The sequence below is a fragment of the Somniosus microcephalus genome, chromosome 9 (genome assembly GCF_052327205.1).
Source record: "Somniosus microcephalus isolate GS21.2 chromosome 9, FLI_Smic_1.0, whole genome shotgun sequence".
Taxonomy (NCBI): Eukaryota; Metazoa; Chordata; class Chondrichthyes; order Squaliformes; family Somniosidae; genus Somniosus; species Somniosus microcephalus.
In genome coordinates this window covers 62,279,416-62,302,246 of record NC_140995.1, presented here as the reverse complement: position 1 = coordinate 62,302,246, position 22,831 = coordinate 62,279,416, and the positions used below count along the sequence as shown (strand labels likewise).

At 47.5% G+C, this 22,831-nt stretch overlaps 1 protein-coding gene across 4 annotated transcripts in view; it reads right to left on the bottom strand.

Moving 5' to 3' along the window:
* sipa1l2a (signal-induced proliferation-associated 1like 2, genome duplicate a) overlaps positions 1 to 22,831 on the bottom strand; it is a 547,440-nt gene that overhangs the window by 337,669 nt on the left and 186,940 nt on the right. For all 4 annotated transcript variants that reach the window (XM_085996661.1, XM_085996664.1, XM_085996662.1 and 1 more), the window contains one exon: positions 6,405 to 6,593. In XM_085996661.1, coding sequence (XP_085852787.1) covers positions 6,405 to 6,593 — 189 coding nt within the window. The remainder of the gene's footprint in view (positions 1 to 6,404; positions 6,594 to 22,831) is intronic.

Here is a 22,831-nt window from a genome sequence, read left to right as displayed (position 1 = left end):
GGAAATCTCTCCTGTCCAGGGAGTACAGAATCGCCTGGTGTCATTCTGTTGGGCAGGACCCGGTGTTTCCAGATTCGTTGAGAATCTTATACCCGATTTCTTACGCCAGTAGGCCATGAGGACTTTTGGGCCAAGATTTCTGCATTTCAAGACGCAGTGGGTGGAAGGACGTGCAATTTTATTTTTTAAAAAGGACTTTTTAAAATAGAAGTGGCAAAAGGAATCCTGTACTTGAAACTGAAAATGTAAGACTGCACCAGCATAACAATTGCTGGAGAGAGTCTGGTTTCAGACAGAGGCCTGGAAATAATCAACTGTACTCTGTCCCATTCAAATGAATGGAAAATTAAATGGATTGAAAAATATCATTCTGGAATGTGCTGTGTCAAAAACTTGTGTTGCTACAAGTTTTAGTTTGATTTTTTTGGACTATAAAATTGGATTCTTTAGTGTAGGAAACATGACCAAAAAAAATCTAAACTTCTGAAACCAAAGTGTAATTTTCCATGGGGGCGGAACTTGCCGTGCCCCATTTCTTTACCAAATCTGGCACGCTGTGGATTGTCCCGTGGAATCTAACCTCCCTCACAGTCATACACTTCCAATAGCTCACTCTCTAATGAATTTAAACTAAAACTATCATTTTTCATACAAATGCGAGAGTAATGAGTAATGGGCAGACTGGTATATTTGTGCACTGTATCCCAGAGTTCCAGCACGGGCAATCATGCCTGTGGTTTCCCCATGGTGCAAGGCTGACCTGCACCATGTGGAAGACATTTCAACGATTGAGGGAGGGGAAAGATAACAGGATTTGCTTTGGCCAGTAGTTATCTGTTCCAGAAAAGCCACAAAAGTATTTTCATCTTATTCCTAACAAGTTTTCTACCAGTCTGATAACATCCAGTGTGTACATTGATTCCCCCCCCCCATCTCAGATGAAACCTTGCGTTAATAAATCATGAACAAGTTAATTTTTCAATGAACCAGTTCCTATAATTGTATGACTATAAAAGTGTACCTGTGCAACAAAACTTACTGAAATATCAATAACCTACTTTGTAACGTTTCATACTACTTTAGGCTGCTGTAAGCAGGGTTAAATCAGTAGTAACTGTTATGCAATTAATAGTGGTAGTGAGAAAATGGATTTGATTTATTTCCAGTTACCATTCACTTAACAGAAATATCCATCTCAATAGAGCTTCAAGTGGAATGTGTGTATTTAGTAAGATACTATCTATAGCTGTAGTTACACTTTAAGAACATAAGAAATAAGAGCAGGAATAGGCCATATGGCCCCTCGAGCCTGCTCCGCCATTCAATAAGATAATGGCTGCTCATCAACCATCTCCACTTCCGCCCCCCCCCACCCCCGATCTCCATATCCCTTGATTCCCCTAGAGTCCAAAAATTTATCTATCTCAGCCTTGAATATACTCAAAGACTCAGCATTCACAGCCCTCTGGGGCAGAGAATTCCAAAGATTCACAACCCTCTGAGTGAAGAAATTCCTCCTCATCTCAGTCTTAAATGGCCTACACCCCTTATCCTGAGACTATGCCCCCTAGTTCTAGACACTCCAGCCTGGGGAAACAATCTCTCAGCATCTACCCTGTCAATCCCCTTCAGAATCTTGTCTGTTTCAATGAGATCACCTCTCATTCTTCTAAACTCCAGAGTATAGGCCCATTCTACACAATCTCTCATCATAGGACAGCCCCCTCATCCCAGGAATCAATCTAGTGAACCTTCGTTGCACCGCCTCCAAGATAATGCTTCAACTGTATAAAACACTAGTTAGGCCTCAGCTAGAGTACTGCGTGCAGTTCTGGTCACCACATTACAGGAAAGATGTGATTGCACTAGAGAGGGTACAGAGGAGATTTACAAGGATGTTTCCGGGAGTAGTGAATCTTAGCTATGAGGAAAGACTGGATAGGCTGGGTCTGTTTTCCTTGGAACAGAGGAGGCTGAGGGGAGACCTTACTGAGGTGTATAAAATTATGAGGGGCATAGATAAAGTGGATAGAAAGGACCTATTTCCCTTAGCAGAGGGGTCAAAAACCAGGGGGCACGGATTTAAAGTAATTGGTGGAAGGTTTAGAGGGGATTTGAGGGGAAATTTCTTCATCCAGAGGGTTTGTGGGGGTCTGGAACTCACTGCCTGAAAGGGTGGTAGAGGCAGGAACCGTAACCACATTTAAAAAGTACTTGGATGTGCACTTGGGATGCTATAACCTGCAGGGCTACAGACCAAGAGCTGGGAAGTGGGATTAGGCTGGACAGCTCTTTGTTGGCCGGCGTGGACACGATGGGCCAAAATGGCCTCCTTCCGTGCTGTAACTTTCTATGACTCTATGCAAGTATATCCTTCCTTAGCTAAGGAGACCAAAACTGTACACAGTACTCCAGGTGTGGTCTCACCAAGGCCCTGTACAATTGTAGCAAGACTGCCTTACTCTTCTACTCCAACCCCTTTGCAATAAAGGCCAACATGCCATTTGCCTTCCTTATTGCTTGCTGTACCTGCATGCTAGCTTTCTGTGTTTCTTGCATGAGGACACCCAAATCTCTCTGAACACCAACATTTGAAAGTTTCTCACCATTAAAAAAATATTTTGTTTTTTCTATTCTTCCTACCAAAGTGAATAACCTCACATTTCCCTGCATTATACTCCATCTGCCACCTTACTGCCCACTCGCTTAGTCTATCTATATCCCTTTGCAGACTCTTTGCATCCTCCTCACAGCTTACTGTCCCACCTAGCTTTGTATCAGCAGCAAACTTGGATACATTACACTCGGTCCCTTCATCTAGGTCATCAATATAGATTGTAAATAGCTGAGGCCCAAGCACTAATCCTTGCGGCACCCCACTAGTTACAGCCTGCCAACCTGAAAAAGATCCGTTTATCCCTACTCTGTTTTCTGTCCGTTAACCAATCCTCTATCCATGCTAGTATATTACCCCAAACCCCATGAGCCCTAATCTTGTGTAATAACCTTTTGTGTGGCACCTTATCGAATGCTTTTTGGAAATCCAAATATACTACATCCACTGGTTCCCCTTTATCTACCCTGCTAGTTACATCCTCAAAAAACTCTTCTGCTCAAATAGAATGCTGGCAGCAGCAAAATTACTCACAAATTTGCTATTGTAGTGAAGAAGTTAATTCTGGATGAACAACAATCTCTTAGAATTGTAAGAAATGGCATTCTGCCTGCCATTTGTTTGGTTTGTGGGAAGGCTGTGTAGCAAATGACCTGAACAGCAGTCGCTTCTCTCTGAAGGAGCGCCACAAAGATTATGTACTTCCAATGCAAAAACCCTCAGAACAAACATTAATCATCTTTAATCTTAGATTATGAATTTGTCTCATCACTGTTGGGTGGTTACATCCTATTAAAAACAGTTCAGTGTCTGCCCAGATGCTTTGTACACTTGACACGTCCAATGTTTTCATAAATATAATTTCTTGGCAATTCTAGCATTTAACGGCTCTCGTTTTCCATGACTTGTTTGTTTTTACTGATCTTGGGGCTGCAAAATTCAGAATTGGTCTTGGAAAAAGCTGTTTTAGTGTATAACTGTAGTACCAGCAAGCAAGAACCACAAGTCTCTACAACTTTTAAAAGTTAAACAGTTTTATCTAAAGCAATAATATTATGAAAAGAATTTTAAAGGCAAGTTCTCGAAGTAATAAATTCAGTATTTCCATGTGCTGCATGATGCTGAGGGAAAACCAGAGATACGCTTCCTTAGGTTAATAAATGAGGTGTAATTTCATAATCTCCTCCTTGCAAAACAGCAGAAGCAGACTGCAAATGTCTCATGGTATGACAGAATTCTAACATGATACCCCAACGCATCATCACACAGAATCTTCTGCAGTAGAGCAATGCCTTAAAATTTCAAACACTTTTCACGGAGTATAACAGTTAAATGCTGCAGTATCACACCATAAACTTTAAACATCCCCACAAATTTAAGCAACTGTATCATTAAGTCTCACTTATCCATTTTAATGAGTACTATTTCAAACCACTGCAAATAGAAAACAATTGTAAAATAAAACAAAGGCAGCCTGTATAATCCAACGTTCATTTTAAAACACTGAAGGGCCATCTGCGACACTGCTTATTGGCCCCAGCCAAGGGCAGAATCGCAAGATTCAGGCTGGGTTCCAGGAATCAAACTAGACATGCTTAATAGTAAAATGGAAGTACCGTCTCCCTCCGTGACACTTGTGTAACCTATCGGGCTTCTGCATATGCATATAACATGAGCTGGAATGGCCAGCTGCAGAGCCAGCACTTTGTTGGGGACTGAGGTCATGCATTCACAGAAGCCTGAAAGGCTACACAAGTGTTACATGGGTTGAGGAAGGGGACAAAGATGGCACTTCTGTTTTCCTGCTGTAAAACCAATGCTTGGCTTTTCAAGTGGGCACTCTGCATTGTGTTCGTCAGCTTGCATTTGGTTTTGAAGCATGCAAGCATCTCTCTCTCTCTCTACGGCACAGAAAATAGCTGGATATGGTTCAAACAGGTGCTTTCATCATCGTATTCAAAAACAGGAAACTAGGTCTCACAGGTATACAAATATAAAAATAAATCTACAACTATCTGATTTGTATTACATAAACTACTGCGCACACACACACCACATTATAGCTTCCCATTTCAACCAGCAGTTTTTCCTTTAATTTGCAATACTGCTTTAAATATTTTGCCTCGGTTCCTTGCTACGTTTCCTCATGGTGGGTGGGAAAGAGCGCGAGAGAGCGCGAGTGCGAGATACAGACAGACTTGCATTTATACAGCACCTTTCACGACCTCAGGACTTCCCAAAGTGCTTTACAGCCAATGAAGTACTTTTGAAATGTAGTCACTGTTGTAATGTAGAAATGCGGCAGCCAAATTGCGCACAGCAAGCTCCCACAAACAGCAATGTGATAATGACCATGTAAACTGTTTTCTTGCGATGTTGATTGAAGGATAAATATTGGCCAGGACACCAGGGATAACTCCCCTGCTCTTCTTCGAAATAGTGCCATAGGATCTTTTATGACCACTTGAGAGTGTAGATGGGGCAGTTTAACGTTTCATCTGAAAGACGGCACTTATGACAGTGCAGCACTCCCTCAGCACTGCACTGCACTGCACCGGAGGATCAGCCTAGATTTTTGTGCTCAAGTCTCTGGAGTGGGACTTGATCCCACAACCTTCTGACTCAGGTGAATAAATTACATTTTAAGCAAAAATAATACAGGAAACTTTGTGCTATCTGGGAGGTGAGCTATCCGGCAATCTGGAGCCACCGGCAAAAATCAGCCGCCGTTTTTTATTCTTTTTGTTTGTTTTTTTTGCTTTGTTTGAACAGTCAAGCTGTGCAAAGTCTGTAGCTATAGCAACAGCTTCAGCTACAGAGCTTTAGGGCCACACCCGAGTGTTTAGAAGCTGTTGCTAAGCAACAGTGTTTGTTGTCAAATGCGGAGATAAGAATCTCCGTATCTCTCAACATTAACTCTGGAGAGTATGGCACTTTTTAGGCAACGGCAGCAGCTCGGTCCCGTGGGTGCCGGATAGCACAAAGTTTCCTGTACATTTGTTTTTGAATGTTTTCTGACAGATAATGAGTACAGCATCGGGAGGGTAGACTGACCCATTCATTAAGGTCTACATTTCGGTGACCAAGAAATTAAAAAATAAACCAATTTGCATTTTCCTTCTTTTCTGAATATCTCTGCACCCATTCTTAGTGTAACTAAAGGTTCTGCTTAAACAGTTTTTTCACAAGATCCCTCCAAACTTTAACAGTCATACAATTTGTCCATAATTTCCTGCTCTTCTTAGAACCCTTATTTCTGCTGGTTGCTTTTGAGTTCTCTTTCAGATACACACAAATAAAATAAGTGCAACTGCTCCAATCATTTATGATAATGCATGCAAAATTTCACTTGGTGCAACATTTGGGGAAAAATACTGAAGGAAGGGTGTGCTGAACAAAGTAAGGGCCAGTTAAGGTAAACTTAGAGAGAGCAAGTGAAACTATTTTACAGGCAAATTTAACATTTTTTTCTATGAATTATTTAAGTTTCAGGTGTGTTATGAGCCTTACGTTTAGTACTATATCCTTGGGTCATTGAAAATATTTATGACCGCAATCTTGACAAACGCTTATCCCAGTGGTTTCCCTTTTCCAACATGCCAACTGTTTTATTGCTAGCTAATTGTTCATTGGTAATGTCCCCACCTGCTTGTGCTGGCTCATTCATAGGTTTCCAATCTGTTCATATTTCCAGCAATCATGTAGTAAGGATTTGTTCCTTTTTTAAATTATGATATTTGAACCAATCAAGTGTTCTGTACATTTTATATAGATACAGTGTAAAACTTACCCCTTGCTCATCGAGTTTCAGCAGCTGTTCCAATACTTTGGGAGAGCTTGAAGCCACCCTAAGGCACTGGATGTTCACCTCAGGTATCACATACTCCAGCACCTCTTTCATGGGCAAACCACGAGCTGTGCCATGTCGAGCTGTGGATGGTACAGCATCTTCCAGCACTGCTCCTCTCAGAGTGGAAAGCTAAAAACAGGGGGAGGGGGGGAAAAAGGGTTTCAAGTTAAGAATTAAATTCTTTCTCGACTATACAAGCATTAAAATGTGTTCTTTCTGCTTTGGTGAAATTAATCTGTGCAAATTCACTTAGCAAATTTAAAATTTACATCAATGTTGCATTATCATCTGATCCAATTTTCTATAGTTAATAACAGAAAATGCTGGAAAAACTCAGCAGGCCAGGCAACATCCGTGGAGAGAGAAATAGAGTCAACGTTTCAGGTCGAAACCCTTCTACAGAACTAAGTAGGCCATTCAGTAAGATCATGGCTGATCTGATCTTGGCCTCAAGTCCACTTTCCCGCCCGCTCCCCATAACCCTCGACTCCCCTGTAGCTCAAACATTTGTCTTATCTCCACCATGAATATATTCACTGACTCAGCCTCCATAGCTCTCTGGGGTAGAGAATTCCAAAGATTCACGACCCTCAGAAGAAATTCCTCCACATCTCTGTTTTAAATGGGCGACCCCTTATTCTGAAACTATACCCCCTAGTTCTAGATTCCCCCATGAGGGAAAACATCCTCCCTGCATCTACCCTGTCACGCTCCCTCAGAATCTTCAATAAGATCATCAACTCCAATGAGTATAGGCCCAACCTGCTCAACCTTTCTTCATAAGACAACCCCTTTATCTCAGGAATTAACCTAGTGAACCTTCTCTGAACTGCCTCCAATGCAAGTATATCCCTCCTTAAATAAGCAGGCCAAAACTGCATGCAGTACTCCAGGTGTGGTCTCACCAGCGCCCTGTACAGTTGTAACAAGACTTCCCTACTTTTATACTCCATCCCCCTTGCAATAAAGGCCAACATTCAATTTGCCTTCCTAATTACTTGCTGTACCTGCATGCTAACTTTGTGTGTTTCATATACGAGGGCCCCCAGATCCCTCTGTACTGCAGCATTTTGTAGTGTCTCTATTTAAATAATAATTTGCTTTTTTATTCTTCCTACCAAAGTGGATAACCTCACATTTTCCCACATTATACTCCATCTGCCACATTTTTCCCCACTCACTTAACCTACCTATATCCATTTGCAGACTCTGTCCTCCTCACAACTTGCATTCCCACCTATCTTTGTATCATCAGCAAATTTGGCTACAGTGCACTTGGTCCCTTCATCCAAGTCATTAATATAGATAATCCCACTGCCCCGTGCTCTCTGCTAGAACAATCCCAGACTAATCCCACTGCCCCGTGCTCTCTGCTAGAACAATCCCAGACTAATCCCACCGCCCCGTGCTCTCTGCTAGAACAATCCCAGACTAATCCCACCGCCCCGTGCTCTCTGCTAGAACAATCCCAGACTAATCCCACCGCCCCGTGCTCTCTGCTAGAACAATCCCAGACTAATCCCACCGCCCCGTGCTCTCTGCTAGAACAATCCCAGACTAATCCCACCGCCCCGTGCTCTCTGCTAGAACAATCCCAGACTAATCCCACCGCCCCGTGCTCTCTGCTAGAACAATCCCAGACTAATCCCACCGCCCCGTGCTCTCTGCTAGAACAATCCCAGACTAATCCCACCGCCCCGTGCTCTCTGCTAGAACAATCCCAGACTAATCCCACCGCCCCGTGCTCTGCTAGAACAATCCCAGACTAATCCCACCACCCCGTGCTCTCTGCTAGAACAATCCCAGACTAATCCCACTGCCCCGTGCTCTGCTAGAACAATCCCAGACTAATCCCACTGCCCCGTGCTCTCTGCTAGAACAATCCCAGACTAATCCCACCGCCCCGTGCTCTCTGCTAGAACAATCCCAGACTAATCCCACCGCCCTGTGCACTCTGCTAGAACAATCCCAGACTAATCCCACCGCCCCGTGCTCTCTGCTAGAACAATCCCAGACTAATCCCACTGCCCCGTGCTCTCTGCCAGAACAATCCCAGACTAATCCCACTGCCCCGTGCTCTCTGCTAGAACAATCCCAGACTAATCCCACCGCCCCGTGCTCTCTGCTAGAACAATCCCAGACTAATCCCACTGCCCCGTGCACTCTGCTAGAACAATCCCAGACTAATCCCACTGCCCCGTGCTCTCTGCTAGAACAATCCCAGACTAATCCCACCGCCCCGTGCTCTCTGCTAGAACAATCCCAGACTAATCCCACTGCCCTGTGCACTCTGCTAGAACAATCCCAGACTAATCCCACCGCCCCGTGCTCTCTGCTAGAACAATCCCAGACTAATCCCACTGCCCTGTGCACTCTGCTAGAACAATCCCAGACTAATCCCACTGCCCTGTGCACTCTGCTAGAACAATCCCAGACTAATCCCACCGCCCCGTGCTCTCTGCTAGAACAATCCCAGACTAATCCCACTGCCCTGTGCACTCTGCTAGAACAATCCCAGACTAATCCCACCGCCCCGTGCTCTCTGCTAGAACAATCCCAGACTAATCCCACTGCCCCGTGCTCTCTGCTAGAACAATCCCAGACTAATCCCACTGCCCCGTGCTCTCTGCTAGAACAATCCCAGACTAATCCCACCGCCCCGTGCTCTCTGCTAGAACAATCCCAGACTAATCCCACTGCCCCGTGCTCTCTGCTAGAACAATCCCAGACTAATCCCACTGCCCCGTGCTCTCTGCTAGAACAATCCCAGACTAATCCCACTGCCCCGTGCTCTCTGCTAGAACAATCCCAGACTAATCCCACTGCCCTGTGCACTCTGCTAGAACAATCCCAGACTAATCCCACCGCCCCGTGCTCTCTGCTAGAACAATCCCAGACTAATCCCACCGCCCCGTGCTCTCTGCTAGAACAATCCCAGACTAATCCCACTGCCCCGTGCTCTCTGCTAGAACAATCCCAGACTAATCCCACCGCCCCGTGCTCTCTGCTAGAACAATCCCAGACTAATCCCACCGCCCCGTGCTCTCTGCTAGAACAATCCCAGACTAATCCCACCGCCCCGTGCTCTCTGCTAGAACAATCCCAGACTAATCCCACTGCCCCGTGCTCTCTGCTAGAACAATCCCAGACTAATCCCACCGCCCCGTGCTCTCTGCTAGAACAATCCCAGACTAATCCCACCGCCCCGTGCTCTCTGCTAGAACAATCCCAGACTAATCCCACTGCCCCGTGCACTCTGCTAGAACAATCCCAGACTAATCCCACCGCCCCGTGCTCTCTGCTAGAACAATCCCAGACTAATCCCACCGCCCCGTGCTCTCTGCTAGAACAATCCCAGACTAATCCCACTGCCCCGTGCTCTCTGCTAGAACAATCCCAGACTAATCCCACCGCCCCGTGCTCTCTGCTAGAACAATCCCAGACTAATCCCACCGCCCCGTGCTCTCTGCTAGAACAATCCCAGACTAATCCCACTGCCCCGTGCTCTCTGCTAGAACAATCCCAGACTAATCCCACCGCCCCGTGCTCTCTGCTAGAACAATCCCAGACTAATCCCACCGCCCTGTGCACTCTGCTAGAACAATCCCAGACTAATCCCACTGCCCCGTGCTCTCTGCTAGAACAATCCCAGACTAATCCCACTGCCCCGTGCTCTCTGCTAGAACAATCCCAGACTAATCCCACTGCCCTGTGCACTCTGCTAGAACAATCCCAGACTAATCCCACTGCCCCGTGCTCTCTGCTAGAACAATCCCAGACTAATCCCACCGCCCCGTGCTCTCTGCTAGAACAATCCCAGACTAATCCCACCGCCCCGTGCTCTCTGCTAGAACAATCCCAGACTAATCCCACCGCCCCGTGCTCTCTGCTAGAACAATCCCAGACTAATCCCACCGCCCCGTGCTCTCTGCTAGAACAATCCCAGACTAATCCCACCGCCCCGTGCTCTCTGCTAGAACAATCCCAGACTAATCCCACCGCCCCGTGCTCTCTGCTAGAACAATCCCAGACTAATCCCACTGCCCCGTGCACTCTGCTAGAACAATCCCAGACTAATCCCACCGCCCCGTGCTCTCTGCTAGAACAATCCCAGACTAATCCCACTGCCCCGTGCTCTCTGCTAGAACAATCCCAGACTAATCCCACCGCCCCGTGCTCTCTGCTAGAACAATCCCAGACTAATCCCACTGCCCCGTGCTCTCTGCTAGAACAATCCCAGACTAATCCCACCGCCCCGTGCTCTCTGCTAGAACAATCCCAGACTAATCCCACCGCCCCGTGCTCTCTGCTAGAACAATCCCAGACTAATCCCACTGCCCCGTGCTCTCTGCTAGAACAATCCCAGACTAATCCCACCGCCCCGTGCTCTCTGCTAGAACAATCCCAGACTAATCCCACCGCCCTGTGCACTCTGCTAGAACAATCCCAGACTAATCCCACTGCCCCGTGCTCTCTGCTAGAACAATCCCAGACTAATCCCACTGCCCCGTGCACTGCTAGAACAATCCCAGACTAATCCCACCGCCCCGTGCTCTCTGCTAGAACAATCCCAGACTAATCCCACCGCCCCGTGCTCTCTGCTAGAACAATCCCAGACTAATCCCACCGCCCCGTGCTCACCCCCTGTAGTCCAGTATCTTCCTTTATTCCAAATCTTTAACGACTCTTCCCTTAAAAGATGCAGTGGTCTCTACCTCAACTATTCCGTGGGAAAGCGTTCCATGCTCCAACTGAGAAGGACATTTCTCCTAACTTCTCTCTTCACTTTCTTGGTAGCAGTTTAATACTGATAACCCCTCTTCACCGACTCCCTCTTCATTATAATTCAATATATGCTCCCTGTACCCCGGCAACGGGGCACGCCGGCGGTCTTGAAACCACGCATGCGCACGGCCCGCCACCCCGTGACGCCAGCACGCATGAGTTTAAAAAAAATGAAGAGGCCGCCAGTTGTGCAGCCGCCTTGACGCCGGCACGCATGCGCACGGCCCCCGTGACGCCAGCACACAGCCTCGGGAGATCGGCCAGGGGGAGCTTCGGGAAATCGCGTGGGGTGGGTGGGGGGAGAGAGCTTCTCTGTTTCCCCCCCCCCCCAGTCTCTCTCTGTTTCCCCCCCCCCAGTCTCTCTCTGTTTCTCCCCCCCCCAGTCTCTCTCTGTTTCATCCCCCCCCCCAGTCTCTGTTTCTTTCTCCCTCCCCCCCCCAGTCTCTCTCTGTTCTCCCCCCCCCCCAGCCCCCCCAGTCTCTCTCTGCCGCCCCCCACCCCCCCCCCAGTCGCTCTCTCTCTCTCTTCCAACAACAACATGCCCTCGAAAAAGCCTCGGCAACGCCGGGCTCACCCCAGCTAGTAATTCAATATATGCTCCCTGTCTCTTCGCCTTATCTCCTGGTTTATCAATTTCTTTATTTTTTTTTTAAATTGCTCTCAGTTTCACCTTTACCATTTTAGTTTTATCCATTACAGGCTCTGCCATCTTTGCTATTTCAGGGGGCAGTTTAAGAAATTAATGGGGAGTGATTGATGCTTCTAAAAGGAATAACAGCCATAAAAATAAAAGTATAACTGGCAACAAGAGAGGCAATGGGCAGAAAGCAGTCTGAGCATGTAGCAGGAAAAATCACAAGCAATCTCTGGGAGGCGGGGTGGAGAAGGATCTAATGTCATCACTTTTTTTAAAAAGTCAGTTACTTGTCAATTTCTGATTTAGATTTTTCTTGTTCATTTAAAAGAAATTGTTAAGGATTGCTACACAAGGTCCAGAAGGATTTCCACAAGGGGTAAAAAAAAAATCCCAAAACAACAACTTGCATTTATATAGCACCTTTAACATAATAAAACGTCCTATGGCGCTTCACAGACAAAATTTGACACTGAGCCACATAAGGAGCTCTCAGGACAGGTGGTCAAAGAAGCAGATTTTAAGGAGTGTCTTAAAAGGAGGAGAGAGAGGTGGAGAGGTTTAGGGAGGGCCCAGGCACCTGAAGGCCAACAGTGGTGCAACTAAAAATGGGGGATGCATAAGAGGTTAGAATTGGGGAAGCGCAAAGATCTGAGGGTTGTCGGGCTGGGGGAGGGCGAGGCCATGGAGGATTTTGAAAACAACATTTTGCGCTGCTCAGTATTCGATTAACCCCAGTACTACAAGCACAGGCCCAGCTAAATAAACTTAACCTCGATTTAAACATTTTTCTCAGAGTTGGGGTTAAAGCACTTTGCAGGAGTTCCAAACTGCAGCTGCCTATGCTATACCAGATTAGAGGATACTTGATGCTGTTACAGGGTGGAAAGGTTGCCCAGTGCAGCACTCGGGAGTTCTCCAAAGGGATACATTCCATACACAGACACAACCTTCTATATTCCAGAGAATACAAGCCCAGTTAATGCAATCTCTCATTATTTAACCCTTGGAGCCCTGGGAACATTCTGGTGAATCTGCACTGTACTCCTTCCAAGGCCAATACACCCTAAGGTGCAGCGTCCAGAACTGTACACAGTACTCCAGATGTGGTCTAACCAGGGCTTTGTATAGCTGTAGCAAAACTTCTACCCCCTTTATATTCTAGCCCTCTAGCATTTTTGATTATTTTTTGTACCTGATCACTACCTTTTAGTGACCTATGTACATAGACCCCTAAATCTCTTTGGACCTCCATTGTTCCTAGCTTTTCACCAGAAACAAATCAGTCAAGACATGATTGAATAGAGAGAAATATTTGAATGGATGGAGAAAACGATTACGGAACACTACAGCAGGAAGACTGAAGGTCACAATTTGACTTCCAGGATACAAAATATCCCTCAGGAAAAAATTTCAAGAACAAGTCTTCTGGAAGGGAGGTTGGTCCAGAAACTGTTTCTTGGGGGATACAGTAGATTGTACTGTGGAAGGAAGGTGCTACTTGGGTAAATGCAGGATAAACCTGATGACACAAAGTGAACTTTGTGCCCACTGACAGAGGTTGATTAGGTGCTTTAAATCAGCCAACTGGCTGGTTAAGAGTAAAGTGTGTATGCTCGGATATGGACTTGACTAAAACTCTGGGCAGTAACCTGACCAAATCGACGCATCTTGTTCTGACAGTATTAGCAGGAAATTATGAATCATAAAATGTGATTTTGTAGGAACATGGAAGTGTGAGATTTTCAGATCTATGAAAGTCAGATTGAATGTTCTCATCTCGTCAACTTTCTTGAATCATTAATAAGGAAACCCTCCTTTTGGACAATTGATATAATTTCAAGCTGAAAAAGTTCAACATCTGGAGGGACCAACCTATTGTACCTGACAGAAGACAGACAGGAATATATTAGGAAACTAGTTAACCTCTGATAGCACTGCTCAAGAACAAAAATGATATAAATTACAGTTTGAAGTACTTGGTCATATTTATTCTCGTCTGTGTACGAGATATAAAACACTGTCCCCTCAGAGTAGTTGGCTGTGTGTGAAGGTGAAGGTTATGAATTCCATCTAACCAGGTAACCTCTTAAAATGGCTGATGGCGCACTGGCTTTGTTTAAAATCGCAAGAGTTAAAATTCACACAGCATTAAACAAAAATAACATGTCTGCAGTGGAAAAGTCACAGATAAATAAAGGAATCTGTTCATGTAACAAAAATAAATCATTCAAATGGAAAGGTTTCCTTATTTGAACAATTTAATCTGGCCAAGTGACTTCATAAAATGGTTGCTAGAATCTTTTTTTTAAAACAAAAGAATCATTGGGTACTGCTCACATGACAAACACAAATAAATAGCTGCATGTTAAAATTCACTCGGATAAATAAATAAAGAGTCTGTCTGTAGCAGTAAACTAAAGAAGATAAACAGATCACTGTACATTACAATTCACTCAAACCTACTAAAATAAATAAAAGGATGGAGTTAAACGCTCATTAAGGAGTGAAATGGCTGCATATTGACTGAGGATGAAAAATGGCCAAAAACACAGAAAGGGCACATCTTTAACAAAAGACAGTATGGAATACAGGAGATATTTCCGAAATAAAAATGGGCACAACAAATTACTGTTTCAAAAATCACAGATGAAGAAAATAATAAAATTTGATCAAACCTCCACCTGGTGGCTCGGCAACTGACAGAAAGGCGAATAAAATCTAATAAACAATTTCGTCACATGATGACGACACAAAGCTGGGTGGGCGTGTGTGCTGTGAGGAGGATGTAGAGAAACTCCAGTATGATTTGGACAGGTTGGGTGATTATACTGCATTTGCCATGCATCTGCCCAATGTGGATAAATGCGAGGTTATCCACTTTAGTGGCAAAAACAGGAAGACAGATTATTATCTGAACAGCAATAGATTGGGAAAAGGGAAGTGCAACGAGACCTGGGTGTCCTTGTGCACCAGTCACTGAAGGTAAGCATGCAGGTGCAGCAGGCGGTTAATAAGGCAAATGGTATGTTGGCCTTCATAGCGAGAGGATTCGAGTACAGGAGCAAGGATGTCTTGTTGCAGTTGTACAGGGCCTTGGTGAGACCACACCTTGAGTATTGTGTGCAGTTTTGGTTGCCTTATCTGAGGAAGGATGTTCTTGCCATGGAGAGAGTGCAGCGAAGATTCACCAGACTGATACCTGGGATGGCAGGAATGACGTATGAGGAGAGATTGGGTCGATTAGGCTTATATTCGCTAGAGTTTAGAAGAATGAGAGGGGATCTCATTGAAACGTATAAAATTCTAACAGGACTAGACAGACTAGATGCAGGAAGGATGTTCCCGATGGCAGGGAAGTCCAGAACCAGGGGTCACAGTCTAAGGATAAGGGGTAAGCCATTTAGGACTGAGATGAGGAGGAATTTCTTCACCCAGAGTGGTGAACCTGTGGAATTCTCTGCCACACAGGGCAGTTGAGGCCAATTCATTAAATATATTCAAGAAGGAGTTGGATATATTTCTTGAGGCTAAAGGGATCAAGGGATATGGGGAGAAAGCAGGGTCAGGGTACTGAATTTGGATGATCAGCCATGATCTCATTAAATGGTGGAGTGGGCTCGAGGGGCCGAATGGCCTACTCCTGCTGCTATCTTCTATGAGATTTAAATTAAATGCATTAATCTGAGGAGAAATAGAACTATGTTTAAGCTAGAATTTTTTTTTATTTTTAACTGGGAAAAAGCTGTGAAAAAACAGATCAGCAGTGATTAATGGCTGCCATACATCCAGCAGACTGAAGCATTGAATTAGAGGAGTAGATCACATGGCCCACACACCAAAGCATCGAGAGAGAAACGGAGGTACTGGCTGTGGTAAACCACTTTTATCGTTCACTATCGTTACACTATAGTTATCACTGTTGTATTGTTCTCACTGTTCTCACTGTTGTATCACTATACGAGGTCGCCTCTTGTCACGCTGTTATACCTGGGCTGACCACCTCCGACTCCGCCCATGGCTCCACCTACCTGCCCAGGTATAAAGGTAGTCGACTGGCTGGTATTCCTCCTTGTTGGACCCGATCACCCACGAGGGTGGGCTCTGTTATTTAGTCAATAAAAACCTTTAGTTACGTTCCTAACTCGTCGCTTTTTATTGGATGAATTGATAGGTATATCAATTTTATTGACTAAATTTTAAAGATGTCTACTACTGGCCAGCCAGAAGCCCTCCCAGAAGCACAGCCACAGCAGCTTTCAGACACCGGGCTACACCAGCCACACCAGCCGGCTTGGCTGCAAGCCCTCAAACCACCGTACCTGGATCTAAACCCACAGGCAGCAAACTCAGCCCTCGACTTCAAACACTGGCTGGGCTGCTTCGAATCCTACCTGGAAGAATCCGGCGTCCCTCAGAGATCCAAACTAAGAGTTCTGAACGCCCAGGCGAGCCCGAGAGTATACGCACTCATCCAGGACACGACTACATACGAGGCCGCTATCAACCTACTGAAACAGCAGTACCGGAGCCCGGTAAATTACATGTACACCAGGCACCTCCTAAGATCCCGCCCGCAACAGCCAGGAGAGTCTGTAGCTGAATTTTTACGGGCGCTAAGAGCACTCGGCAGGAACTGTGACTTTAAAGCGGTGACGGCTGTTGAAAATACGGAAGATAATATCCGCGATGCCTTTGTGAAAGGCCTACGGTCCGACTACTCACGGCAAAGACTGCTTGAAGCTAAAGACCTCGACCTGGACAAAGCTGAAGCCCTCGCTCTCTCCCTAGAGGTGGCCCATCAGGACCAGGAGGCGTTTTCCAGGTACTGCTCGCGACCCTGGGACTCGGGCCCGACCCCTACCGCAATACCCTTCGCAGCGCCGCCCCCGGGACCTACCTCAGCGTCGGCGTCCCGGACCCGACCGGGACCGCCACCCCCGGTACCGGCTCCGACATCGGGCACCCGCGATCGGGCCGCCGGCTGCTTCTTTTGCGGCCAGGAGAAGCACCCGAGGTCGCGCTGCCCAGCCAGGAACTCTACCTGCTCAACCTGCAGGAAGAAAGGCCACTTCTCTAAGGCCTGCAGGAGCGGATCTTCAGAGGCCAGCAGTGCCTCATGCGAACTGTGGGGGCGGCCATCTTCTTTCAAGGCAACTGAAGCCAGCATCCCCACACGTGAGTCATGGGGGCGGCCATCTTTGATCAAGGCAACCGACCCCAATAGTGCCTCATGTGAGTTATGGGAGCAGCCATCTTCTCCGCCATTTTGTCCTACCTCGTGGGAGACGCCATTTTACCCACCACGCCCGACTGCCACCGGGCCTCCGGACCCGACGACCGCCTCGCCCGCAGACGACAACGACTCGCTTACCTACACACTAGCCTCCGTCACTCTGGATCAAGCCCGCCCACACCACCTGTCCAAGTCGATGATGGACATCAAAGTAAACGGCCACGCCACGACCTGCCTGTTCCACAGCGGAAGCACGGAGAGCTTCATCCACCCAGACACGGTGAGCCACTACTCCCTCCCTGTCCTGCCAACGCGCAACCGAATCTCGATGGCATCGAGGTCCCACGCCACGGACATTAGCGGCTACTGTGTTGTGACCTTGTCGGTTAAGGGTACGGAGTATAAAAATTTTAAACTCCTCGTCCTCCCCCAGCTCTGCGCTGCCGTCCTACTAGGGCTGGACTTCCAATCCCACCTCCAAAGTGTAACCCTAGCATACGGTGGACCCCTCCCCCCACTCACAGTCGACAACCAGCGAATGTTAAACCGCCCACCGCGTAACACCTGCAGCCTATCCACCCTCAAGGTGCCGCCACCTTCCCTGTTCGCTAACCTCACCCCCGACTGCAAACCCGTCGCTACCAAGAGCAGGCGGTACAGCGCTGGGGACAGAGCCTTCATTAGCTCTGAGGTGCGGCGCCTCCTGAAAGAGGGCATTATCGAGGGGAGCAACAGCCCCTGGCGTGCCCAGGTCGTGGTCGTTAAGACCGGCGATAAAAATCGCCTGGTCATCGACTACAGCCAGACCATAAACAGATACACCCAGCTGGACGCATACCCCCTTCCCCGCATATCTGACATGGTCAATCAGATTGCACAATACCGCGTATTCTCGACCATCGACCTTAAGTCGGCCTACCACCAACTCCCTATCCACCCCGAGGACCGCCAGTACACCGCCTTCGAGGCGAATGGGCGCCTATACCACTTCCTTAGGGTCCCCTTCGGTGTCACCAACGGGGTCTCGGTCTTCCAAAGGGAGATGGACCGGATGGTTGACCAGAACGGACTGCAGGCCACATTCCCCTATCTAGATAACGTCACCATCTGCGGCCGCGACCGGCAGGACCATGACGTGAATCTGGAGAAATTCCTCCGTACGGCCCAACGGCTGAACCTCAGCTACAATAAGGAGAAATGTGTGTTTAACACCTCGCGCCTTGCCATCCTTGGCTGTGTCGTAGAGAACGGACTCATCGGCCCCGACCCCGAAAGAATGCGCCCCCTCATGGAGCTACCCCTCCCCCACTGCCCTAAGGCACTTAAGAGAACCCTGGGGCTCTTCGCCTACTATGCCCAATGGGTGCCCAATTATGCGGACAAAGCCAGACCCCTCATGAAGTCCACATCCTTCCCCCTCACGGAGGAAGCGTGCGCGGCCTTCTCCCTCATCAAGGGAGACATAGCCAAGGCCACAATGCACGCAGTGGATGAGTCCATCCCCTTCCAAGTGGAGAGCGATGCATCCGACTTCGCCCTAGCCGCTACCCTTAACCAGGAGGGGAGGCCGGTGGCCTTCTTCTCAAGGACCCTACAGGGCCCCGAGATCCGACACTCGTCGGTCGAGAAGGAAGCCCAGGCAATTGTGGAGGCGGTACGGCGCTGGAGGCATTACCTGGCAGGCAAACGATTTACCCTCCTCACCGACCAACGTTCGGTTGCTTTCATGTTTAATAACAAGCTGAGGGGCAAAATCAAGAATGACAAGATCTTGAGGTGGAGAATCGAGCTATCCACCTACGATTATGATATCTTGTACCGGCCAGGTAAGCTGAACGAACCCCCTGATGCTCTTTCACGAATTACATGCGCCAGCGCGCATATTGATAGACTTCAGACCCTCCACAACGACCTCTGCCACCCCGGGGTCACCAGGCTTTACCATTTCATTAAGGCCCGCAACCTGACCTACTCCATCGAGGAGGTCAGGACCATGACCAGGAACTGCCAGACCTGCGCCGAGTGCAAACCGCACTTCTATAGGCCGGACAGAGCAAGCCTGATCAAGGCTACCCGCCCCTTCGAGCGCCTAAGCATCGACTTTAAGGGGCCTCTACCGTCATCTGACCGCAATGTGTACTTCCTCAACATCGTTGATGAGTACTCCCGTTTCCCTTTTGCCTTCCCCTGCCCAGACATGACCAGTACCACGGTCATCAAGTGCCTGAACGACCTCTTCGCCTTGTTCGGGTTCCCGAACTATATACATAGTGACCGGGGCTCCTCCTTCATGAGCGAGGAACTCCGTCAGTTCCTACTAGCGAGAGGTATTGCAGCAAGTAGGACCACCAGCTACAACCCCCGAGGGAACGGCCAGGTGGAAAGAGAGAACGCGACGGTATGGAAGGCCGTCCTCTTAGCCTTAAAGTCTAAGGGCCTCCCAACCTCCCGCTGGCAGGAAGTCCTCCCGACAGCGCTGCACTCCATCCGGTCACTACTTTGCACTGCCATTAACGCCACCCCCCATGAACGAATGTTTGTTTTCCCCAGGAAGTCGACTACGGGAACCACTCTACCAACCTGGCTGACCTCTCCGGGGCCCGTCTTGCTGCGAAAGCACGTGAGGGCCCATAAAACGGACCCCCTGGTCGAGAGGGTGAACCTCCTGCACGCCAACCCCCAGTACGCCTACGTGGCTTACCCAGACGGGCGGGAGGACACTGTCTCCTTACGAGACCTCGCACCCTCGGGCACTCCGGAGACACCACCTTTACCCCCCCCCACCACCCCCCCAATTCCAGCCCAGGTAGACGGCATGCCGGAACCCCACGAGCCTTCGCCGACCACGCAGACACCAGCATTAACACCGGATAATGCAGCACCGCCGCTGCGACGATCGGAGAGGCTTACGAGGCCTCCGGACAGACTGACATACCAGAACTGGTAGTACACTTCACCCCGCCGGACTCAAATCTAAACAAGGGGTGAATGTGGTAAACCACTTTTATCGTTCACTATCGTTACACTATAGTTATCACTGTTGTATTGTTCTCACTGTTCTCACTGTTGTATCACTATACGAGGTCGCCTCTTGTCGCGCTGTTATACCTGGGCTGACCACCTCCGACTCCGCCCATGGCTCCACCTACCTGCCCAGGTATAAAGGTAGTCGACTGGCTGGTATTCCTCCTTGTTGGACCCGATCACCCACGAGGGTGGGCTCTGTTATTTAGTCAATAAAAACCTTTAGTTACGTTCCTAACTCGTCGCTTTTTATTGGACGAATTGATAGGTATATCACTGGCATACGATTTCCATGGACTCATTGAAGGTAATATGGTCAGGTGGTCATTACAGGCCAACCAGATTGCTATAAAGTAATGGGGGTATTGTCATCCGATTGTCAGGTCCCTTGCCAAAACGACAGGGGCATGGGTCACAATTGGTGCAGACCAGATGGCGAGAAGGAACATTTCGATACCCTTACCTAACAAAAATCTACCCATCTCAGGCTTGAAAAGTTTCCATTGACCCCAGCATTCATAGTCTTTTGAGGGAGAGTTTTCCAGATTTCCACTACCCTTTGTATGAAGAAGTGCTTCCTGATTTCACTCCTAAATAATCTAGGTCTAGTTTTATTATGCCCTTTATTCTGGATTCCCCCATCAGAGGAAATAGTTTCTCTCTATCTACCCTACTGAAGCCCTTTATCATTTTAAACACCTCGATTAAATCACTCCTCAACCTTCTAAACTGAAGGGAATACAACCCAAATTTATGCAACCTGTTGTCATAATTTAACCCTTTTAAGCCCTAGTATCATTCTGGCGAATCTGTGCTCTTCCCCGCCATCCCCCAAGACAAATGTGTATTTCCCGAGCCTTGGTGCACAAAACTAAACGCAGTATTCTAAATTGGGTCTGACCAAAGAGACATGACTGAATCAGCCAAACAAATGGTCAACACAGGTCCCACATCCTAAATGTGACTATACTTTGAATAAGATGGAAATCTCTTATTAAGCAGCCTGTTCAACTCAAACACAGACTAAAGCGTAGCCTTAGGTTCCGTTCAGGCCTTTCCCCAACATTTTTCTCATGTTCACAGCTAGTGCATAAGCAGACCGAGCCTTCATGAACCAAAAGCCGAGAACAACAACAACTTTTCCATGCATAGGTTAGTTTAACAGTTAACCATTTACTGGAGGATACACGGAATGCCCATCGCATTCTGCTGTCACCTCAGGACAGGGGGGCACGGTGGCATAGTGGTTAGCACTGTTGCCTCACAGCGCCAGGGACCCGGGTTCAAATCTGGCCTCGGGCGACTGTCTGTGTGGAGTTTGCACATTCTCCTTGTGTCTGCGTGGGTTTCCTCCGGGTGCTCCGGTTTCCTCCCACAGTCCAAAGATGTGCAGGTTAGGTTGATTTGGCTATGATAAATTGACCCTTAGTGTTGGGGGATTAAATACGTGGGGTTACGGGGATAGGGTGGGATATGTGTCGGTGCAGGCTCGATGGGCCGAAATGGCCTCTATCTGCATTGTAGATTCTGTGATTCTGTGAAAAGGAACATGCTGCCAGACTAATCCTAATGCATGCAGATTAAACACTGCTTGCACAGATTTATTTATAGGTAAAAGAATATACAGAAGCAAAAAGATATCGCAATATAATAATGTTGTAGAACACAATATTTAAATTGGTCTGAGTATTTAAAAAAGAGACAAAAGTCCAAAATCATTGCATCATTACTCTGCATATTCTTACAAGCATAGTTTTGGATGTTAGTTTAGCATGGGATGATTCTTCATTGGCACATAATAGGGGTTCAGCATAGAGAACTAAAGACCCCAAGGTGGTCTCGGGATTATATGGCCATGTCTTTTTAATGTAAAAGCAGGTTCTTTGAAGATCTATCCTTAAATGCACATTATAGCAAACATTGTAATAGGAATTCAGGGAACAAGTCTCTTTTCAGCAGTGTTCACACTTTTCCAATTGAATTGGGTCTCGACACCAGACAATAATTAGAAAACACTCCCATCTGCCTGATCATACAAGGGATGCAAGTAACAGATATTAAATTAGAAAAGCGCTCTCGCCATGAGTCAGAAAAAGTGTTTGAACAACAAAGACCCCTTTAAAAAAAAACTCTACTTGTGAGTCTATTAGCTGACAACTCTAAACATATAGGGGGAGAAATTCGGTTGGTAGCGCCACTGATTAACGCATAAAGAGGCCAAAAATCGGGGCGCTAGCCAATTTCCGGACAGGCGCAAGGAGCCCAGCGCCTCGCCCCATATTGAGCATGCATTTAGCGCCGGCGCAAAATCTTAGCGCCCGCTCATGGTTGCAGGCAGATTATGACGTCATTTGAGTGTGGAACGCCTTTTGGGCGCCCCGGACCGGAAATTCAGTGGCGCTCCCCTCCGTAGCACCTGGCGCTAATAGTGACAGCTTACATGGAGCCTTACCCAATCGCTCTCGGCCTGGGGGGGCGTTATTTAAAGGGCACTGGTGTGGTTTAAAAGCGGCAGCCTTTTTGGCTAACAACTTCTTCGAGAGCTACAGAGAGTTGCTGGGCTGCACACTGCGAGCCATTTCACCACTGAGCCCGCGCTGGCAGAGGAACTTCAGCCTTCTGACCATCACCTTGCTGTTGGTGAGCATTTCCAACGGCAAAACTTTCTTTGCGCACTTATTATGGGGG